The 22,848-nt window shown below is 37.8% G+C and overlaps 1 protein-coding gene across 13 annotated transcripts in view; it reads right to left on the bottom strand.

Moving 5' to 3' along the window:
- plekha7a (pleckstrin homology domain containing, family A member 7a) overlaps window positions 1-22,848 on the bottom strand; it is a 99,631-nt gene that overhangs the window by 61,764 nt on the left and 15,019 nt on the right. Inside the window, exon 1 of one of the 13 annotated variants that reach the window (XM_051869920.1) lies at window positions 17,872-18,329. The exons of 11 other annotated variants lie outside the window; for them this stretch is intronic. In XM_051869920.1, coding sequence (XP_051725880.1) covers window positions 17,872-17,945 — 74 coding nt within the window. In that variant the 5' untranslated portion in view covers window positions 17,946-18,329. Of the gene's footprint in view, window positions 1-13,692; window positions 13,817-17,871; window positions 18,330-22,848 lie in introns of those variants that run through there. One more of the 13 variants, XM_051869923.1, reaches the window with a different exon arrangement.

Below are 22,848 nucleotides of genomic sequence, written 5' to 3'. Positions count from 1 at the left end.
ACCTTTCTATCAGAACCAGCATTAACTTCTTGAGCAATTTGAGCTACAGTAGCTCGTCTGTTGGATCGGACCACACGGGCCAGCCTTTGCTCCCCATGTGCATCAATGAGTCTTGGCCGCCCATGACCCTGTCGCCGGTTCACCACTGTTCCTTCCTTGGAGCACTTTTAATAGATACTGACCGCTGCAGACCGGGAACACCCCACAAGAGCTGCAGTTTTGGAGATGCTCTGACCCAGTCGTCTAGCCATCACAATTTGGCCCTTGTCAAACTCGCTCAAATCCTTACGCTTGCCCATTTTTCCTGCTTCTAACACATCAACTTTGAGGATAAAATGTTCACTTGCTGCCTAATATATCCCACCCACTAACAGGTGCCGTGATGAAGAGATGATCAGTGTTATTCACTTCACCTGTCAGTGCTCATAATGATTGGTGTAAAATTGCATATCAATATACCACATTTCTGCCACAATACCATGGTGCAGTTCAGGGACGGACTGGCCATTTCCCAGTGGGCCGCTGTACAATGTGGGCCAGCCAGTTAGTGTTACTACAGTAAATTGTACAGATTTGTAGACTGAAAAGTCTTCTAACTAGATCGCTCATGGCACAATGTTTGTCGTGTTTGTCAGCACTGTTTCATCTGGTTTAAACTAGTTTAAATGACTGAAACATTCATAGCACTGTTAAGTGGTCACATGATTGAGACAGATCAGCGAACAAACGCACCTGCTCTAGTTAGTTCGCGCTGCACTGCCGTTTGAGGCGAGCTGATAAATGGTCAGTGTGGCGAGGTTCAAATGAGCAGTGCTGTTTCGTTTCGCTTTTAGCGCATAAACTTTTGTTATAATTTTATCAAGGAAAATTCTATCACGATATTTATCATTATCATTTTAGCGCCCAGCCCTACCCCCAATTAATAGTTTTATTGAGCTATTCAGTATTCGAAAGGAAAAAAATGACAAAAACGCATTTTCTGCAAAAGACACGAGCACAACGGCCAAACACGTCCGTCTAGCGCGTTCTGTGTGAATGGCTGCTTTAAAGTGTACAAATCAAAGTCTACAAAAAGTTGTTGATGGAAGGATGGACACCAATAAAAGCATCTAAATGTACCAGTAAATTGGCTAGGGAAGTTTCAATTTTGTTTCATTGGTACACAAAAGATATTAATGCTATATACACAAGACACTTTGTAATAGAATGCTGGGATGCAGCCAAACTTTGCCTCTTGAGACCTGCCAAGCAGTGTAATAAGAATAGAGCATGGACACTAATGAAAATGTAGCTGGGCCCGATTGTATCTATAAATAAGTAGCTGCTGGAGTGGATAAATTAAAATATGCCAAGTTATGCCATCTCTCTCGTAATAGGAGCTGAGAGTGCCATCAATCCTAGTATGGGCTTTCATAGTACCAGCAACATTTGTGCACTTTTGTTTTTTATAGGAAAATATCTGTTAAGAAATGCAATGACAAGCTATACTGTACCTTGTCTTTTTGTCAAAACTGTTGATCATAACTATAATCCATTCAGTGCCAGCTGTTGCATAGTTAGGCTATACCAACTGTTTTGTCCCTCAAGAGCAAATTCCCACCAACAGATTACTTATTAAATCTGTCATTGGAAAGGTAATGAAAATTTTGCTGTCAGCAATGTGTATGCAGTAATGACAGAGTAGGAAGAGGCTTTATGAAATGGGATGCCACATTTATCATCAAAATGCTACAACTCTCTCAGACACAGACAGAATACAGACAGCAGGTCACGTATTTACTAAAATTGAGTTTCTTCTCAGGAAAAGGACACAGAAGAGCTATTTAAGAAACAATTTAAGTCTATGACCTTGAGTCTAGGGCTGGGTGATATAGCTAAAAATATTTATCTTGATTGTTTTTCCAAATTTTGACTCAGTATTCAGGGTGTGTTGGCTCAAACTTTCTCAACCCTCAAAATGCTTATCAGACAGTCAGTAACCCTGGAGATGACATGGAAAAGCCACTTCAACTGTCAGGCCAATGACCTCTCTGAGAGGCAGGAGATGGAAAAGCTCTCCATTTATCTGTCTTTAAAGACAAAGCTGAAGAGCAATCTGTTCAGTATCAAAGAAAAGTTCAATAAAAGACGTATTTTGCATCATATTCTGAATATGACTACAATTTGAGTGGCTATATGGCACAGATTTATATCTTCATTGGTCGACCCAAGACACTTATCTCAGTTAATGTCTGTTTTACATCCTGCCATTTGATATAGAGGCATCAATAAGCTGTCACAAACTGAGCTCATTCACGGATAAATATAGATGGCAATTTGACGTAATCCATCATGCAGCTTGGAGATTTTTGGCAGCATGCAATGAGACTTTGAAGGCTGCTTATCTCCAAAATCAATTGCGACAGTCAGAGAGTCGGGACGCTGGAGAGAGGAAAATGCAAGAGGGATCAAAAAGAAGATGAATCAGGGAGGATAAACAACACTGGAATAAGAGGTCACTTTCATATGCTTTTAGTACTGTTAATATCAGCTAAAAAAAATTTGAAAAAATAATACTACTAAAATTTCAAAGACAGAAATATATTACTATTGTAATAGAACTGCACTGTAAAATAAAAAAATGATTATTTCATAATAAGTATTCATTACTTTACTTCACAGTAGCAAAATTACAATAGTTGAAGACTTAATTTCTTAAAGACTAAACCCTCACTCAAATCACAATGACCCAATCAATTCCCAATTGACAAAATCAGGTCCCTTACAACATTTTTTCTTATTCAAGAAGCTATTTTATATGTCACAAAAGAGAAGAAAAGACATTTCAATGTTCAATTGCTTAATGCTGACTTTAAATAAACTATACAAAGTGGTGAGAAGCCAGTCCCAACCCGTAGGAGGGGTTCTCGTGACCTTGCACAAATCCTGAACGTTTACAGAACATTAGGGACGTTCCTAAAATGTCCTCTTTTGGTTATGAAAGTGATGCAGTTCAAGGTTCATTTTTGACTTTTAGGGGACTTTCCATTTTGGTTATTTTATGGTCACATAAGAACATTACAAAGAGGACATTTGGGACATTAACAGAACGTTCCCACATGGTCCTCTGTTGGTCATTAATAACGTTGCAGATATGACTTTAGGGGGATGTTCCATATTGGTTATTCTATGGTCACATAGCAACGTTACAAAGAGGACACTTGGGACCTTAACAGGTTCCTGTAATGTTACTAAAGTTTCTGAAAACCTTTAGTAAATGTGATGGAAGGACCTAAATAGGACCAAAAAAATAACATTCTAGGTTATTCCCCTAAAGGTCCTGCAAACATTATGGGAATATAGTGTAGAGACCTAGAGGGAACGTCGTATAGCATTGATCCCCTACACATTCCCAGAACATCCTGAATGTTCCCTGAGGGTCCGCCAAATAACGTCCCCAACCCTTAAAAGAACTTAAAAGAACCTTTTTGGGAATGTTACCAGGAGACGTCCTTGACACCAGCGGGGAAGTTCTGAAAACATTCTGGGAACATCACATTTCCAAATAAAATATGGTCCCCTAAATGTTCCAAGAACACCCTGAATGTTCTGTGAAGGTCCGCCAAATAACGTCCCCAACCCTTTAAAGAACTCCACATCGTGACAGTCTCGGACCGTTCTGGGAACGTTACCAGGCAACATCCTTGACACCAGTGGGGAATTTCTGAGAACATTCTGGGAACATCACATTTCCAAATAAAATATGGTGCCCTAAACATTCTGACAACATCCTGAATGTTCCGTGAAGGTCCGCCAAATAAGGTCCCCCAACCCTTTAAATAACTCCACATCGTGACTGTCTCGGAAAGTTCTGGGAATGTTACCAGGCGACGTCCTTGACACCAGTGGGGATATCCTGGGAATGTAAAATTTCCAAATAAAATATGGTCCCCTAAACATTCAGAGAACATCCTGAATGTTCCGTGAAGGTCCACCAAATAACGTCCCCCAACCCTTTAAAGAACTCCACATCGTGACCGTCTCGGAACGTTCTGGGAATGTTACCAGGCGACATCCTTGACACCAGTGGGGATATCCTGGGAACGTAAAATTTTCAAATAAAATATGGTTCCCTAAAAATTCAGAGAACATCCTGAATGTTCCGTGAAGGTCCGCCAAATAACGTCCCCCAACCCTTTAAATAACTCCACATCGTGACTGTCTCGGAACGTTCTGGGAACGTTACTAGGCAACATCCTTGACACCAGCCGGGGACGTTCTGAGAATGTTCTGGGAATGTAAAATTTCTAGCAGTGTAATGTATCGATACTGTGGAAAATTGTATTGAAACAGTTTCAGATATTCAGAATCTACATGCGTCGAAAAATCAATATTTATGACCACACTAATGAATATGTATCATCTTTAACTTGAAGCCAACATAGTTTGAATCAGGCTAGTGATATCCTGGTTTCCAATGACCTCTGATCAAACACAAATGGAACAAGCAGATCTTTAAAAGTCCACCAGTTAAAATTCACAAGGGTGGAAATGAGATTCTTTCAATTATTTTTCCTTTGTAGGATTCCAGCACATGACATTGAATAGAGAGTAAAAAAAAAGGCTCCTCTGGATGAAACAAGGTGCAAAAGGTCTTTTCAATTAACTTTCTAACCCTGCTGTAATTATGCAAACCACTGTCTCTTCCTGTCTATGATGTCAGAAGTAATTCACAAGCCTCCTTCACCTCAGAACACCAGCAGAAGAGAAACATCAGGAAATTCAATAGCTCAGACGTCTGGGGAAAAGAGATTAACCAACGAGTCCTCTCACTCGTCACCGGTATTGAGAGATAAAGTATAAAGGTAATCCTTTTGTCAGTACTTTCTGAATATTGCGTCTTGAGCGCAATCTTGCTATCTGAGCAGTGACTAAAAGACATTGAGAGCAAAATATAGAATGTATGAATAAATGAATCACTTCTTAATCAGTCAAAAAAAATTTTTTTTTATCAGTAATATATACTGAATTCAAATTAAAGACACTCTGTACATCATTTACGATACTCTTACGATCTTAACTAACAAAAAGGGAGAAAAAAACGACACCATTTATATTGTTACAAAGAAGTACATCGGCTATAGGTGCAAAGATAATTGAATTTGGGTGTAAAAAGACAATACAGGAAACTCTTGTCCTATTTCAAGTGTGGGAACATCACTTTCTCGGTCTTTCGCTCTAATCTCGTATCAAATTTCAGTGAATCTGACAAGTCATGGGAACATTGAACTGTGACAGAAGAGCGGTTGGGTGTAAACAGAATTGCTCTGATGAGACGGTATTCAAATGACATGTAAAGCAACTTAACTCGAACACCGAGGTCGCCCAACTGGACAAACTGGATTGACCTGTTATGCAGGTTAACAGATTAAAAAGTACGTTACTGTAGTTCTCTTCAGGAACAACGTTTCAACTGTTGTCAATATTTGTTAATACATCTAAACAAACATTCTTATATTTAGTATAATATGCGAATAATCCTATGGAAACAAATTTGTTTTGTGTTACTTATCAGAAGGAAAAATCTTTAAACAAACATCCTATAACTAACTCATCTTAATTTGCATAAAAACAGCAACGTGTGTGTGCTGTCATTTTGTTTTCCAGGATCAAACTGTCTGCAATTTCTGGCCCAATTTGTATTTTAATTCCTAAGCCAAACTCTATGCCAGAATCTCCTTCTCAGTGATCCATCATTATTTAAAAAATATTGAAATATCTGTCTTGATAGCATATTGCCATTATCAATCTTGATACTTTATGACATCTTCAGAATAAGAAAATAAACTAGATTTTCATATTTTCTGAATGAAATGTGCCACTGGCAGAGTTATGATCTAGAAATATAATTCTACAGCTTTTTTTTTTTTTTTTTTGCCTATAAGACTTACAGGGATAGTTCACACAAAAATGAAAATTCTGTCATTAATAACTCTTGTCGTTCCAAACCCGTAGCACTTTCTTTCATCTTCAGAACACAAATAAAGATATTTTTGATGAAATCTGAGAGCTCTCTGTACCTCCATTGACAGCTACACAACTACCACTTTGACAATTCAAAACATTCATAAAGAGATCGTAAAACTAATCCATATGAATTGAGCGGTTTAGTCAAAATTTTCTCGATCGCTTCATATGATGAACAGATTTAATTTAGGCTTTTATTCACTAAGGCTGGGAAAATAAATCGAAAAATGATTCTGGATCGATTCTGAGATTTTCTGAATGCATCACGATTCTCTCTTGAATCGATTCTAAGCTTAGTTTTTAACAGCAGATGGCACTGCGTGCTTCAGAAACAGCCATACTCTCTGCTTGCTTCCAGTTCCTTGCACACACCACTTGAACGTTCTTGAAATAATCATTCATAAAGTTCGAAAAGGTTGAAGCAAACTACAAGGGTGTTTGCAGTGGGCTGTTTACATTAATCTTACGTCATAAAAGCATTCTGAGGTGCAAATACATTCTCAGACTTAGCCGAATGCACAAGCGCTCTTCTACGTGAGCATTTGAGCGTGCAGTTAAAAACTAGCTTAGAGCGCCATCTGCTGTTAAAAACTAAGCTCAGAATCGATTCGAGAGAGAATCGTGATGCATTCGGAAAAATCTCAGAATCGATCCACGAATCAAGAAGCATTGATTTATTGTCGCAGCCCTATTATTCACATATAAACATTGATCAGCGAACATAAACAGAAGCTCAACCAAACCTGCTTGAAGCGCGAAAACAAACCTCATTGGTTCTCGCACGTCAAGCAAACATGCTTGAGCTTCCGTTTACCACAATTGATGTGTGAGTTGATGAATATGTGAATAAAAGCCGAAATTCATTCAAATTCATTCACTCATTCATTTACTAAACCGCTCAATTCATATGGATTAGTTTTATGATCTTTTTGAAGCGTCAAAGTTGTGTAGCTGTCAATGGAGGGACAGAAAGCTCTCCGATTTCATCGAAATGATCTTAATTTGTGTTCCGAAGATGAACGAAAGTCTTACTGGTTTGGAACGACATGAGGGTGAGTATTAATGACAGAATTTTCATTTTTGGGTGAACTAACCCTTTAAGGTTTTTCATATTAGTGAAATTTTGGCAAAAATTCCGTTGACAAAAAAGTAGGTATGTTTCCATCCAAGGTTGAAAACTTTAAAAAAATTTCCACAAAATTGGAATATCACATAAAATATTTGCAAATAAAGCAGCGTTTCCATCCCATATGTTCAAGAGGACATAATTGTCACTAATGAAACTGAAAGTTGCTGCAATAGTTTGGCTCTTCTTCGTACATGTCTCAGAAGACGCAGACGAAATGAAATAAACACTGTCATGTTATCTTGCGTTCGGATGCTGGTGTTTGTGAACGCAATTATGTGAGACACTTCTGGCAGGGAATTAAACCAAATCATTCTGATGACAGACTTTGGCTCAGGCATTTCAAAAGGACCAAACCAACATTTGAGATGCTATGCAAAGAAAATAATCCACTGGTTAAACTAGTTTTTCCGTCCCACCCCACCCTATTTCCAACAGAAAATAAAAAAAATACCTTTTTTGTGTTGCGAAGTGAGGGGTTTTATGCGCATATATTTTTTTTATGCACATTTTTAGAATTGATGTGCATCTTGTCATTTACATCTAGCGTTTTTTATGCGATATATATCCTAAGATTCGTATAAAAATAGGTGGATGGAAACATAGCTATTGTCAGTACTCACTTTCAAACCAAACAGCTTTCTGTTGGTCAACATGGAGAATTCATGTGATCAACTTGAACCCAATGTGAGATCTGCATGGGGAAATCTTTCGCCCTTGAGTGAAATTTGCAATTGTGCAAGATACCTTTTAAAATGTCTCAATTTCGACCATGAAAATTCGGTAAATGTGACCGGAAAAAAACAAACAAGCAGACAGACTTGTCAAGGACAAAAGATGAATCTTCAAATGTGTTGCCTAAGAGCAAGCATATGCAAAACACTGTTTGAAACCTATTAGCATTTATCTTAGAAAAACAGTTGGCACTTGTGGCTGCAGATTTGTTAAACTCTGATAAGGAGCCCAGAAGGCGTGAAGGGAGTATAAAAAAAATAAATAAAAAAAAAAGCATTCCACATCTAATTGAGCTACTTTGAGTCTGTTCATATTCCTCATTGCTTTACTGATGCTGTTGAGCTGCATAAAGCTGATACTTGATGTCTGAAGTAAAAGCAGAGGCGGAGGTCCACTGAGGCCAGAGGAAACATGGATCTCAGTTTAAAATAGGCTCCAGCTGCCCGAGGCCCAGCGGTGTGGCCCTTCCTCTCTGTTAGAGGAGATGTTGTTTTGTCATTGAGGAGGATGTAAGTAGAATCAAGAGTGCTGCTGTCGTGGCCTACAGAAGGTAAAATGAGGCAGGAAACAGGTAATACGGCTCTTTGATCCATGCCTTTTCCATCTGACCATTTGTTCTGCTCAAATCTATTGTTCCCCCTTGATTCAATCTGCTGCCTGTATGAGTCACTGCACTCATGCCCACACACACACACACACACACACACACACACACACACACACACACGGACACACACAGGCAGAGGAAGGGCGGATTATGTTCAACTAAAGATCTGTGATATTGTAATATTCCTGGTCAGTGAATGTTTGTGTTTAAATGATGAGTCATACAGACCTGACTCTAGGTTTAACCTAAATTTAGCTCTCCAAAAGAGCTAAAAAATTCAGGCTGGTTTGAGAATGAAGGTCACAGGTCAATTTTAAGCATTTGTTGGGGAAATAATGAGGTCATAGGTCAAAACTGAAGGATAAACCCAGTCAATTCAAAGTAGGGATAAGTGATTTAAATATTTATATTTTTACCAAATTTAAATGCTACAGTATATTATTATTTCCTCTGAGGGACCATCATAAGTAAAATACAGTAAAAATCTAGTTGAATATAATCAAGGCATGTATAATCTGTTCATGTTTTTCATTTTTAATGTAAGAACACAACAAAAAGTCTATTTAATCATTTTTACATTTATATGCATCAAGATATTTATTTTTTGAAAGACGTCTCTTATGTTCACCACGGTTGCATTTATTTAATCAATGTAATTTTTTAGAAAATGGGAATAAAATAACCATTTTATTTAATTGTTTTAAAATAATGGCTTTTGTAACATTTAAAATAATTGTTTCTATTATAATATAACCATTACTCCAGTCTTCAGTGTCACATGATCCTTCAGAAATCATCCTAATATGCTGATATATTATTTATTATTATTATCAATGTTGTGCTGCTTAATATGTTTGTGGAAAACGTGATGCATTTTTTCAAGATTCTTTGATATATATAAAGTTCAAAAACAGCGTTTATTTGAAATAGAAACCTTTTGCAACATTAGAAATGTCTTTAAATGTTACTTTAATGCATCCTTACAGAATAAAAGTTTATTTTTCTATTCATATATTTTATTAAGTATACAATACATACATTTGTTTTTGAGTAACAAAAACATTCCTGAGTTATGAAAAAATTGCAAATAAAGTAAAAACTGAAATAAACAGCTTAAACTGTAATATTAAAGTTTTATATCACCTGCAGTAATACACAGTAAAATGATCTGAAACAAGATATAAACAAGCAACAGTTTGGTTTGTGTGGAACAGATTTTTCCATCTCGCACCCACCTGCTCCTATAAAATTTTCCACCTGCTCCCAACTTGCATTCCTAATGGTTTTTATAACGCTAGGCCTCATTCCTGCAATCCACAATTTTTAAAACGGTCTAAAATCCGATTTTTTATTTGTTCAAAAGAAATTTATTTGCAGAAATGTGCCAGACTTCCCGAAGCAAGAGGGAACTGAGAACTGTGCTTCACAGATTAATTATTTAAAGAAATAACAAAATAACTGCTCTCAGACAGCCTGCTCCAGCCAACAACTGTTTTCCTCTCTCCACAACAAATCTAATCAGACCTCGAGTGCCATTTCCACTGCAAACTCTACTAACAGTAGGGTACAACAACAGAGATAAAGGCACAGGGGCTGAATTTTTGCTTTGGGGAATTGAGGGTGGAATTCCTCCCTTAGGTGACTCTTATAGGTGAGGGGGGCGGGGGATTTTTTATTTGAAGGGGCACTTTTGGTGAGATGTGGCAATTTTGAAAGAAATTACAATTATCCCATTGTTAAATTAGCAAAAGTGGATTCGGACACGCCCTAAGTGCACTTGCGCTGTGCGCTTTAGACCATGTGCTTAGATTGTTAAAATAGGGCCCTAAGAGAGCAGCAGGTTTATTAGGCTGCTGTCACTTTAAGACCGAATGCACGGATCCAAAATATTGATACACATGCATTGTCTTTCTCGACTGTTTACGTTCACCTAGGGCATAACCGATTGTGTTTACATGAATACTTGCCAAGACAAGCATTTTGACCTAATTTTGACAGTTTAAGTGGAATAAGCCACGAAAAAAAAAAACTCAATTTGACACTCACAAGCTGTTTGAGAGGCGGCTTTAAGTGAGTACTAATGTTTAAATTGGCATGGCTTAAAACGAAATGATACCACTTTAGTGACGATGCAACACCATTTGCACATTTTGAGAGATAGAAGACGCAGTACTATCATTCACACTCTGTGAAATTAGGTCTCACAGAACGTTTTTTAACTGATTTGCTCTGATAATCTGTGTGGATTCATTTACTTTTTCAACCTACATGCTAGCGCATAAATGTTTGCATGAATTTCTCAATTTATAATTATAAAAATTACGCGCACTACCTGCAATACCACGGCGAAATTCAAGCTCTGAGGCGCATTTGATAGTGCAAAAACTTTCCTAAACATCCGTGTTTCACTATGCACATGGAAATTTGTCTGATCCTTAAAACGTGATTACAAGCCATCAACGCAAAGTTGATTTATTCTAATACTTAATGTTATTTAAAAGGATACAGATTTATGTAGCAAATTAAATTTTTTTGAGACAAAGGTCTTGTTAGTGATTACTAAATCAACTGATTTTCAATGAAGAATATGTAAAAGTATGGTATTTGGAGTAAAAAGTGCTCTGCTGTTGGGGCTAAAGGCACAATACATGACATGATCAAAATAGCTGGGTGACTTTTCCAGTTGTTGACATGACATAGTTAGATTCAGATTTAATATCATTTATTAAGTTGGCTGTCCACCTATAGAGATAATCACCATATTTATAATAAAAACAATTATATTTCAAATTAATTATATCATATAATATTTATTGTTAATACTATAAAGCCATATTAAAGTATTATGAGATCTCTTTCAAAGCTTTCAGAATCTTTCTACATTTTAATGACAGTATATTTAATTCTTTTATAAAATAAAGAGAAAATAGTGAAAACTTTGCTGAAGTGATTGTTTTGAACAAGTAGCTATTAACTTAAATTATTTGTATAGTTCACTCAAAAATAAAAATTCTGTAATCATTTATGCACCCTCAAGTTGTAAAAGATGACATTTTTCATTTTTGGGTGAACTATCCCTTTAATACTAATTATTTTCCCACAAAATGTGTTGCTCCATCAATGTTAATTTTTTTTTGTAATCATACACTATGAGAGTAGTGAAAACGTCCAGAAAGCAGCATGGTGGTTCACAGCAAAGCTGTTTTTTAGCATGTGGTTAAAAAACATTCAGTAACATAAAGCAACATTATTCTCAAATATTCACACATTGGAATTTTTACCACCCACCATGACATCTGAAATTATTCGAGACATTTACGACAAGCTCTCCCCCTCTATTTCTCTGGGTCTTCATGAAAGCCCCGTGCCCTCCTCAAGAATCACTGGTTTGCTGTATGAGTAAACAAAGTCTGTTTATATTTTCTCTTGAGCATTATATTTGTATTTAGGCGATTCAAGTAGGTGTCTCATCCATGTTCTCGTATGTGGCAGAAAGACAAATATATTGTATCAGACCCTGAACCCAAACACCTGGTGCTGATCCACACAAACACACACACACCTCACACCAAAGGTATTTTTAGACCTCTCTCATCCTACAAAGACAGATGATGCACATTTTATAATACTGCACAGCTCAATTCACATCAGTGTCAATATTCGCAGGGCTTCAGATTCATTTAAATGGGAATTGAACTGCTGTTGGCCTTGACTCTTTTATAATGCCAGATTTACATTCTGTGATTTCACACAAGGCTAAGGGAGATTATAATGGATCTTCCAATTAAAGAGAGAAACATTCCTCAGAAGCAATAAGAGACCTTCATAAATGGCTGGCATGAATTAATGATAAAGTCCTTGCGCACATACACAGTGTGACAGACAGGGCATGTTAGCAAGACCTATGCTGCTACTTGAGTCCCTTGTTGAAAAGCGACATTTAAATGTCAGACGAGCATTTAGACTAAGGCGTGAGAAGTTTAGAGAATGAGGAGACGAAAATCTTTTTTCTGCCTTAGTTTTCAGAACAATTTACATTTTTTTTTAATGTTTTTGAAGTCTTACCAAGACATTTACTTGATCAAAAATACAGTAAAATTGTGAAATATTAACAATATATTAAAGGGGACCTATTATGCCTCTTTCCACAAGATGTAATATAAGTCTCTGGTGTCCCCAGAATGCGTCTGTGAAGTTTCAGCTCAAAATAACCCACAGATAATTTATTTATAGCTTGTCAAATTTGGCCCTATTTGGGTGTGAGCAAAAGCACGCTGTTTTTGTGTGTGTCCCTTTAAATGCAAATGAGCTGCTGCTCCCGGCCCCCTTTCCAGAAGAGGGCGGAGCTTTAACAGCTCATGCTTCGGTTGCTCAACAACAACAAAGCTGGAGAATCTCACGCAGCCAAAATGAGGATTGTCAGTAACGGTGTTCAGCCTTACATTGTTCAAACCGGAGTCGGACACTGATGGAGAGACTCAGAAGGAGTTACAACTTTTAGAATGAAACTGGACGTTTCTGAATGGTTAGTGGATAAATTTATGTAGTTGCTGTGGAGTTGATTCAACTCATCGACTAGCATGTGCCGTCATGTTAATCTTTTGTGTTGAATTGACCCTCGTTTGTGAAGCAGTCCGGCGTAAAATGACAGCATGGCAACAACACTCTACTACAACAACTCTTCCTCTTCTCTAAAGCAGCCCAACATGGCCTCACCCCCTTTGTTGTGTGTTCTCGTTGTAGCTTGTTGTAGTCCCTACCAGCCATTTGTTGTAGTCCTTAAAAAGCGATTTCTATAAAAGAAAATATCTCCCTTTGCATTGAACTTTGAGTGTTGTAACTTTGCTGATGTTGTTTATGCTCAAACAGCAACATTACACACTAACTAAAGTTAAAAAAGTGAAATCATAATCAAGGACCCCTTTAAGAATTAAGAATATATTTAATTAAAAAAAAAAAACACTTAAAATAAATTCAATTTATACTCTGAGTCTAAATAAGTATCAAAATACAGTATCTCAGTCAAATTTGCTTTTGTTTTAAAGATTTTTACTGGAAAACAATACTAAAGCAAGCAGAACACATGACAAATATATGGTGCAGTGCATTCACTGCAAACCATCTTCCTCTCGGGTCATATGACATATGACATCACTGCTAAAATTACCAGCAGGTTCCTTTTAACCAATAAAAAGCTAAAATGCTGGATTAGTCCTACCTTGCGTGGTTCAGTCCCAAGCAGCTCTGAAAACAAATGCTTAGCATTTTTTAGCCCTCAATAGATTCAAGACTGACAATATTCCTTGCCGTAGCATCTAATGTCCTCTCACAGAAATAAAAATGTTCCAGTTCATTGGCTAAATGTCCACCCATCACCGAGGACAAGACACGAATGAGTCTGAGGCTCTCACAAATCACATATCCACACATCTGGATCATCCCTCTGATCTTTGATCCTCTCAATCTTCTGGCGGCGCTGGATAAATCACGGATCGCCGTCAGAACGTAAATTACAAGGCAGGATCCAGCTCAGATGAGCGTGGGACTTTTTTTAGCCCTCTTTTGGGGTCTCAGCGTGGCCTCTCTGGGACTCATGCTGGAATGTGATTGGTTCGTGCCAAGGCTAGTGAAGCAGATGGTGCTTTTTTGTAAATGGCACAGATAATCACACCAAAGACACTGCTGTAAGTTTTGTCTCAGAGCCCGGATCTTCTTTTCATGAAGAGCTGCATTTATTATCAGCTCTGATATTACACTGCATATAGAAGAGGTCTGAGTACTGCATGGTGAAAATCAAAGAGCAATTTAGTACACTTAAACGGATAGTTCACTCAAAAATGAAAATTCTGTATCATTTACTCATCCTCAAGTTGTTCCAAACCTGCATGAGTTTCTTTGTTCTGCTGAACACAATAAAATATATTTTGAAGAATATCAGTAATCAAACAATTAATGGACCCCATTGACTTCCATAGTATTTTTTTTTTTCAATGGGGCCCATTAACTGTTCTTCAAAATATCTTCTTTTGTGTTCAACAGAAGAAAGAAATGCATACAGGTTTGGAACAACTTGAGGGTGAGTAAATGATGACAGAATTTTCATTTTTTGGTGAACTATCCCTTTAACAGATTGACTGACTGATTATAAGTGGTAACCTATGCAATGAAAACTTTATCCCAAGTCCTTTTATGTAGGAGCAGAATAATGCATTCATTCATCCATCCATCCATCCATCCATCCATCCATCCATCCATCCATCCAAGCCCCTTATTGAGGGATGCTGGAGCCTAACACAGATGTGAATCTGAAATGTCTATAAATGTGCTACTTAACAGAGGAGATCATTACGATATTGATTTTATGAAGTTATAAACATAATGCAAACCAAATACTATAATGACTAGGCGTAGCCAACTATTATTCTATTGTTAAAGATGATATGATCTGTAGGAGTTTATACACCAAAAAGTGGTAACTCTCCCAACTCACTGACAGTTTTATGGGCAGAGTTTTATGGTTTTATGGTTAGTTTCAGTTTATCTCTGCAATTTCAAGCTAGCTACAATTTATTGACCTTTTAATTGCATGCATGCATTAGAATTTTTTACGTACAATCACTCAACCTGTCACCTTTACCAAGCCATCTAGAAAAACCAAACAGAAAAAAAATTCAACGGATTACTCTTCAGATATCACAATCCTTAATGCAGTGGTTCCCAAACTGGAGGCAGAGTTATAAAGGGATAGTGTACAGTCAGCAGATTGTTATGCAAAATACACCTCTTCAGGGTGATACAAGACCCCCATTGTGAAATTATCCCGCTTATTATGTGGCTACTTGCCAAACACAAAATATTAATTTGACATATTTTATTACCTCAAGATGACTTGCAATACCCATTTGAGCGGTCTGTTATCAGTTGTAGCGGTTGTTGTCATGGAATACCAGACTGCTAGATAGCGTGATTGAAGAATCAGAATTGAGTATTGCAAATATAAACCATGATAATCAGTGATGCTGTCTACACTGGATGCGGAGCGGCACAAGAAATTTCCGACAGTAAACTGATGCCCTGTTCTATTTCTAAAGTACTACAACTTCTGACACAAAGGTCAAGTGGATTTGCAATGTTCGCTTTGTCGCATCCAGTCTAGACAGCCTCAAGACAAGAAAATATGATGAGGCATATCTCGCCCTCGGATTCATCCATAAAAAGAGACCAGTGTGTGTGCCTCAAAATATTCTGATAGTATGAAGCCAAACAAGTTAAGATGCCACCTAAAGACTTCACATCACAAACACAAGGGAAGCCTCTAGAAGTTGAGAAGTTGTAGTACTGTATTAAAGGATTAATTCATTTCAGAATGAAAATTTCCTGATAATTTACTCACCCCCATGTCATCCAAGATGTTTATATCTTTCTTTCTTCAGTCCAAAAGAAATTAAGGTTTTTGAGGAAAACATTCCAGGATTTTTCTCCATATAGTGGACTACAACGGGTTGAAGGTCCAAATGTCAGTTTCAGTGCAGCTTCAAAGAGCTCTACACGATCCCAGACGAGGAATAAGGGTCTTATCTAGCGAAACGATTGGTCATTTAAAAAAAAAAAAAAAAAATGTATATACTTTTTAACCACAAATGCTCGTCTTGCACTGCTCTGCGATGCACCACAAATTACGTAAACATGTTGGAAAGGTCACGCATGATGTAGGAGGAAGTACGGCGGTAGGGTGAAAAGCTCCATCTCATTTTCTCCTCCGACATCGTCGTTTTAGCTTTATTTTTTGTAAAGGGTGTTTGTCTTCGTCTTTGCAAGTTTGCTTTGTCAACACTAGCTCGGTACTTCCGCCTACATCACGCGTGACCTTTCCAACATGATTACGTAATGCGTGGCGCATCGCTGAGCAGTGCAAGACAAGAATTTGTGGTTAAAAAGAATATAAATTTTAATATTTTTTTGAAAATGACCGATCGTTTCACTAGATAAGACCCTTATTCCTCTTCTGGGATCATGTAGAGCCCTTTGAAGCTGCACTGAAACTGACATTTGGACCTTCAACCCGTTGAACCCCAGTGAAGTCCACTATATGGAGAAAAATCCTGGAATGTTTTCCTCAAAAACCTTAATTTATTTTCGACTGAAGAAAGAAAGACATAAACATCTTGGATGACATGGGGGTGAGTAAATTATCAGGAAATTTTAATTCTGAAGTGAACTAATCCTTTAATTACAATGTTTCAAATAAATCCTTTAGGATTTTGCAAGCAAGGTCATGCCTGAGAGTGTCTTTATGTGGGTGCATGTGGGGTCTTGAAAATATATTTTCTCTATAACAGGGGGGCACGGAAGAAACTGCCTCATTGAAACAAAAACTTTAGCTCAAACCTCAAACTTGTAGTCCTAAAGAAGAGTGGATGAATTGTTACTCAACATCAGCCAAGCAACACTTCCAGCAAAGCATTATCAGTTGAATCAAAAGCAAAGCACTCTCATATGGTGGTTAAACAAATGCTAGAGAAGTAGGACTGCTTTATGGAGTGGAGACAAATGTAGTTCACTTACTTTATCAGTCTAGCTAGAGGAATGGAACAGTAAACGTATTATGCTGATAGAAGTTATTAAAGAAGCAACTCACAATAATGGGTTTGGCATAATTATCTTGATGCAGCTGAAAACAACGCGAAGTGTAGGAAAGCAACCCCTGCTGTGCCTCTGAAAGTACACTGAAATATAAATAAACTCTAAACCAACAGTAGTATTTTCACTGAATCATGAGAAATGCATCTTAGGCAAAAGCCTGCAATGAGTAAATAATGAAAAAACAATCTCTGTCCTTTCTGAGCAATCAGGAAAGACTTATAAGAAAAGTAAACACACTTGCAGAAGTATTTGGCTTCAAGATTGGAATGTTGCAGCTGGTATTCAAGAAAAACAAAACCTTCAGTCAGGAGGACAATGAAGTTTGGAGGTATGGTGTCAGACTGTGGAGCACACTATACACCTTCACAGAGAGTGAAGTATTTATGACATGTTTTTGTGCATCACGTCTTCACTTCCACAGAACTCACTCAACTTGCCAGTTCAACAGGACCTGTTGGAATTCCACAATGTCTTGACATAAATAAAGCAGTTCTCATTCATTCTCACCATAGTGAAATCCCTGCCACAGACACACGTGATTTAGATTTAATCTAGTTTTATCCAACTAAAACCTGCCAAACGGTTTCAGCATCAACTGCCAGGCAGATCCATCCTGAAATGACCCCTCGGCAGCATTCTGTGGACACTCCCCATTACAGGAAGAGGAAAACGAAATCCGTAAACAGTGTCGCCAAAGTCCAATTCATCATTAACATTCAATGTGATCTAAAATAAAAGAGGAAGGCCAACCCACCTGTAGGGTACATGGTAAAATGGGTGAGCGGGATGAGGTTGGTAGTGGTTGGAATATCCTGACTGACTCCACATGTTTAATCCAAACAGCTTCCAAACTTCCAAACGAATGACTGGATGTCTGACACTTACAGAAAGCCCAGTTCTGTTGCTTTCATTTTAATAGCAAAGTAAATGCAGGCTTCATGAAACAATGCAAGAAAGGGAACGAATCAGTCTGAGTACAAGGAAAGAGTCCCGAGAAGAGCCCTAATGCAATAGTTCCAGGATCTAAATCTCATCCATTTCTCAGGAGACAGCAGCAGAGAGGTTTCAGAGCTCCATGGCCGTCAAAACACAGAATAGGTAAAACCAACACGTTTCGCCGTTGAAGCAGGCAAAGGCGTAAGCATCGTGATTTTGCTGTCTGTGTGGAGTCTCCTATCACCGACGCTCCTGTTTCCTCACCAGCCACACACACACACGCATACACACATATACACCAGTCTTCTGCTCTGACGTACCGCTGCACACACTCACGGGGAGGAGGGAAAGAGGAAGGGAGGGGTGAAAAGAGCGAACCTACTCTTTTTGAATCTCTGCCTGTCTCTGTCACAGGCAGGATGTGCAGTGTTGTTGGAGGGAGAGACAGACTGAGCACAGGATGGGAAATATATCTTAATGAAAGAGAGAGAGAATGATCTGGAAATTTAACTGATCAACAAATAAATAATACAGGTGCTCTTGAGCTCTACTCAGAGAAAAGAAAAGTCACTGGCTGGGTGTGAAACTGAAAATTGCTGCCACATTCCTTTCTTTTTCAACGTAAACATGCATTGTAATTTTTAATCAAAATGTCATAACTCGATTTTCCGGTGAAACAGACTTCTGGTGACATATGCAGGACTTCTCCAATCATTCAGTCTGCTTAAGCCCCGCCCTTTTTATACAATTGACTGCAAGCTCGCATTCAGATCTGCCTCCATTCAATCAATTCAATCCGATGGATACAATCAAATCCCATCCTATTTTTTTTCCTCAATAATCCATTTTACATTATATACGTAACAATACATTAAAAAAATCTTCGTTATATCGAGACTTAAAAGGTTTTACATATAGAGCACATAAAACATCACTAAAGTGAATAAATTGTGAGTGGCATTGTAATCGGTTTCAATCTTCATGAGCTCCATGCTGCCAGTAGAAAATGATCTCATTTAGGCCTTCACTGGGGCTGAATATGAATTTAAGTGAATTATGTGAAAGCTAAAACTTTGGCTCCACAAAGCAGAGATTAAAATAGAAGTACATTTTTCATAGTTTGTCTCCTCCCAGATATGCTTTGTTTTTAGTTAGTGTCAGCACAAAGAAGCATTAAAATAACTCGTATTCCCACATATTCTTTCCTGCTTTGTCAAAGCATCACACTGCCTCCGCCGGCTTGCCTTCTTCCCATAGTGCATCCTGGAGCCATGTGTTCTTCAGGTAAGTGATGCACACGCACCCGGCCATCCACATGATGTAAAAGAAAACGTGATTCATCAGACCAGGCCAGCTTCTTCAATTGCTCCATGATCCAGTTCTAATGCTCACGTGCCCACTTTCGGCGGTGGACAGGGGTCAGCATGGGCACCCTGACTGGTCTGTGTCTATGCAGCCCCATACGCAACAAACTGTGATGCACTGTGTATTCTGACACCTTTCTATCAGAACCAGCATTAACTTCTTGAGCAATTTGAGCTACAGTAGCTCGTCTGTTGGATCGGACCACACGGTTCAGCCTTCGCTCCCCACGTGCATCAATAAGCCTTGGCCGCCCATGACCCTGTCGCCGGTTCACCACTGTTCCTTCCTTGGAGCACTTTTGATAGATACTGACCGCTGCAGACCGGGAACACCCCACAAGAGCTGCAGTTTTGGAGATGCTCTGACCCAGTCGACTAGCCATCACAATTTGGCCCTTGTCAAACTCGCTCAAATCCTTACGCTTGCCCATTTTTCCTGCTTCTAACACATCAACTTTGAGGACAAAATGTTCACTTGCTGCCTAATATATCCCACCCACTAACAGGTGGGATATATCAGGTGGGATACATCCCATAGGGTGGGACTTGATATTGTCGATCAGGAATTGATTGGATAGTTGGATAGTTGTGATTTGCTATTGGTGGATCTCATGTGAGTGACAAGTTGTCCCGCCCTCACGCCAGTAAACACGTCATCAGAGAAGAGAAGAGATGTCGCTGCAAGAGGGAGTGGAAGTTATTTTGATCAAAGATTATGAGGGCATATTAATTAAAAAAAAATGATGTTCACAGAAAATCATTTATAATAAAAACTGCAATAATCCATTAAAAAAACTATTGTCAATTTTGATTTTTTATGGTGACTTTAAGGTAACCCTGTATGGTATGAAGGCTATTTCTGCAAAATCAAAATTAGAAATTAATCAGAGATCAACAGCAAAGCAGACATTTGAAATATCCTTCTTTAAAGAGGACAGATCATCCTCTTCTCCATGTGCAGTTACATGGAAATCCCTCCTTGGGGCATTGAAGGGTTGTCAGTGCTTTATTTAAATCAGTGAGTAAGAGTTAGAGTAATGAGCTACATTAAATAAGCCACAGAGGTTAAGCTGGCTAGCCAGTGACTGGCACAATTACACGTCTTCCATCACTACTGACCAGAGCTGGACATCAGCAACTACCTCATGATAACACTTCGATTCATGATGCATCATAATATCCTAATTTTATCATGATTGAACTTGTACTAAACACACCACTGTGTCACAGATTCTCCTTGAAGCTGTCACCGATGTGTGCGGTCAAGATTTGAATGTGTGGTCTGGTCAATGTTATCAGCTAAAGGGAAGTGTGTGATTAGTGACGTACATACAGCTTATCGGCAGCACACAGCAGTCTGAAGCACATACAGTCATCAAAGTCAAGAAGACATCTTCCCTGATGTGTAAGGATTTGTCCTATAAATCTTACCACCAGCCTCTTTCTGTGTGTGTCAACATAGAAACCCAGTTATGACCTTGTATAGACTATTCTGGTACACTGAACAAGTTCAGACTTGCAAGAGATTATTAAAAGCAAAGTAATATGCACCAATAATTCACAACAAATCCTAATTTAAGAGACCTACATACAAAACCACTGCTAAAGACAATAAGCGTTTCTGTATTTTGACATTTGACTCAAAATGTAAAAAAAAAAAAAAAAAAAAAAAAATTAAAGGGTTAGTTCACCCAAAAAAGAAAATTCTGTCATTAATTACTCACCCTCATGTCGTTCCACACCCATAAGACCTTTGTTCATCTTCAGAACACAAACTAAGATATTTTTGATAAAATTCGTTGGCTCAGTGAGGCCTCCATTGACAGCAAGATAATTAACACTTTCAGATGCCCAGAAAGCTACTAAAGACATATTTAAAACAGTTCATGTGACTACAGTGGTTCTACCTTAATGTTATGAAGCGACAAGAATACTTTTTGTGCGGCAAAAAAAACAAAATAATGACTTTATTCAACAATATCTAGTGATGGGAGATTTCAAAACACTGCTTCATGAAGCTTCGAAGCTTTACAAATCTTGTGTTTGAATCAGTGGTTCGAAGCGTGTATCAAACTGCCAAAGTCACGTGATTTTAGTAAACGAGGTTTTGTTATGTCGTAAGTGTTTCGAAATTTCAATGGTTCACCACTGGGGGGCGTGACTTTGGCAGTTTGATACGTGCTCCGAACCACTGATTCGAAACAAAAGATTCGTAAAGCTTTGAAGCTTCATGAAGCAGTGTTTTGAAATCGCCCATCACTAGATATTGTTGAATAAAGGCATTATTTTGTTTTTTTGGCGCACAAAAGTATCGTCGCTTCATAACATTAAGGTTGAACCACTGTAGTCACATGAACTGTTTTAAATATGTCTTTAGTAGCTTTCTGGACATTGAAAGTGTTAATTATCTTGCTGTCAATGCAGGCCTCACTGAGCCATCGGATTTTATCAAAAATATCTTAATTTGTGTCTTACGGGTGTGGAACGACATGAGGGTGAGTAATGACAGAATTTTCATTTTTTCATTTTTGTAATTTATTTCTGTGATCAAAGCTGAATTTTCAGCATCATTACTCCAGTCTTCAGTGTCACATGATCCTTCAGAAATTATTCTAACATGCTGATTTGCTGCTCAAGAAACATTTTTTATTTATTATCAATGTTGAAACCAGCTTTGGTGGAAACTGACACATTTCAGTGTTCTTTGATGAATAGAAAGTTCAAAAGACTTTAACATTACCACAAATAAATCACTTTTGATTAATTAAATGGGTCATTGCTGAATAAAATTATTAATTTCTTAAAAAAAAAAAAAAAAAAAAAAAAACTTACTGACCCCAAACTTTTGAACAGTAGTATAGTAGCATGTACTCAATGCAAAATCAACACAGCATCTAAACATCTATATTTCAGACAAAAAAGTATGGTGAATCTTTACTATTGCCATCTCAAGAGCATCTATGAACCAGATATTTTATTCCAGATCTCAGCAGACTCACAGACCTTACTATTAATACATCGTACTACAACATCGCCTGCAGGCCTTAACCACACCATCCCAAAAACAGTAATGCTCATGAACGATACAAGACAGAGAAATATTAGACAGCAATATCAATTTGAAATCTGCTTATCTGAGATGAAATATGATTAAATTGAAAAGGTCTTTAAAACTGTATTAAAACAAATAAGACACTGATTTTCAAAATTAAATTATACTCAATGCCTGAATTATTATGACTAGGTTTGATCTCCAAATGTAAATCTGCTTCTTCTCTGTTAATACAATTCTTTAAAGAATATCATGAGACAGAGCAAGACTCCCGTTTCAGAATCAAATAAAAGCCAAATATAAGCTAATCAAGAATCATTAATTATTAAGAATTATTAATCAAGAATTGCACCCACTGACAGTCTTGCATATATGCATG

This window comes from Ctenopharyngodon idella, chromosome 18 (genome assembly GCF_019924925.1).
Source record: "Ctenopharyngodon idella isolate HZGC_01 chromosome 18, HZGC01, whole genome shotgun sequence".
Lineage (NCBI taxonomy): Eukaryota > Metazoa > Chordata > Actinopteri > Cypriniformes > Xenocyprididae > Ctenopharyngodon > Ctenopharyngodon idella.
Note: the sequence above shows the minus strand (reverse complement) of the source record. Positions and strands in the feature narration are given on the sequence as shown.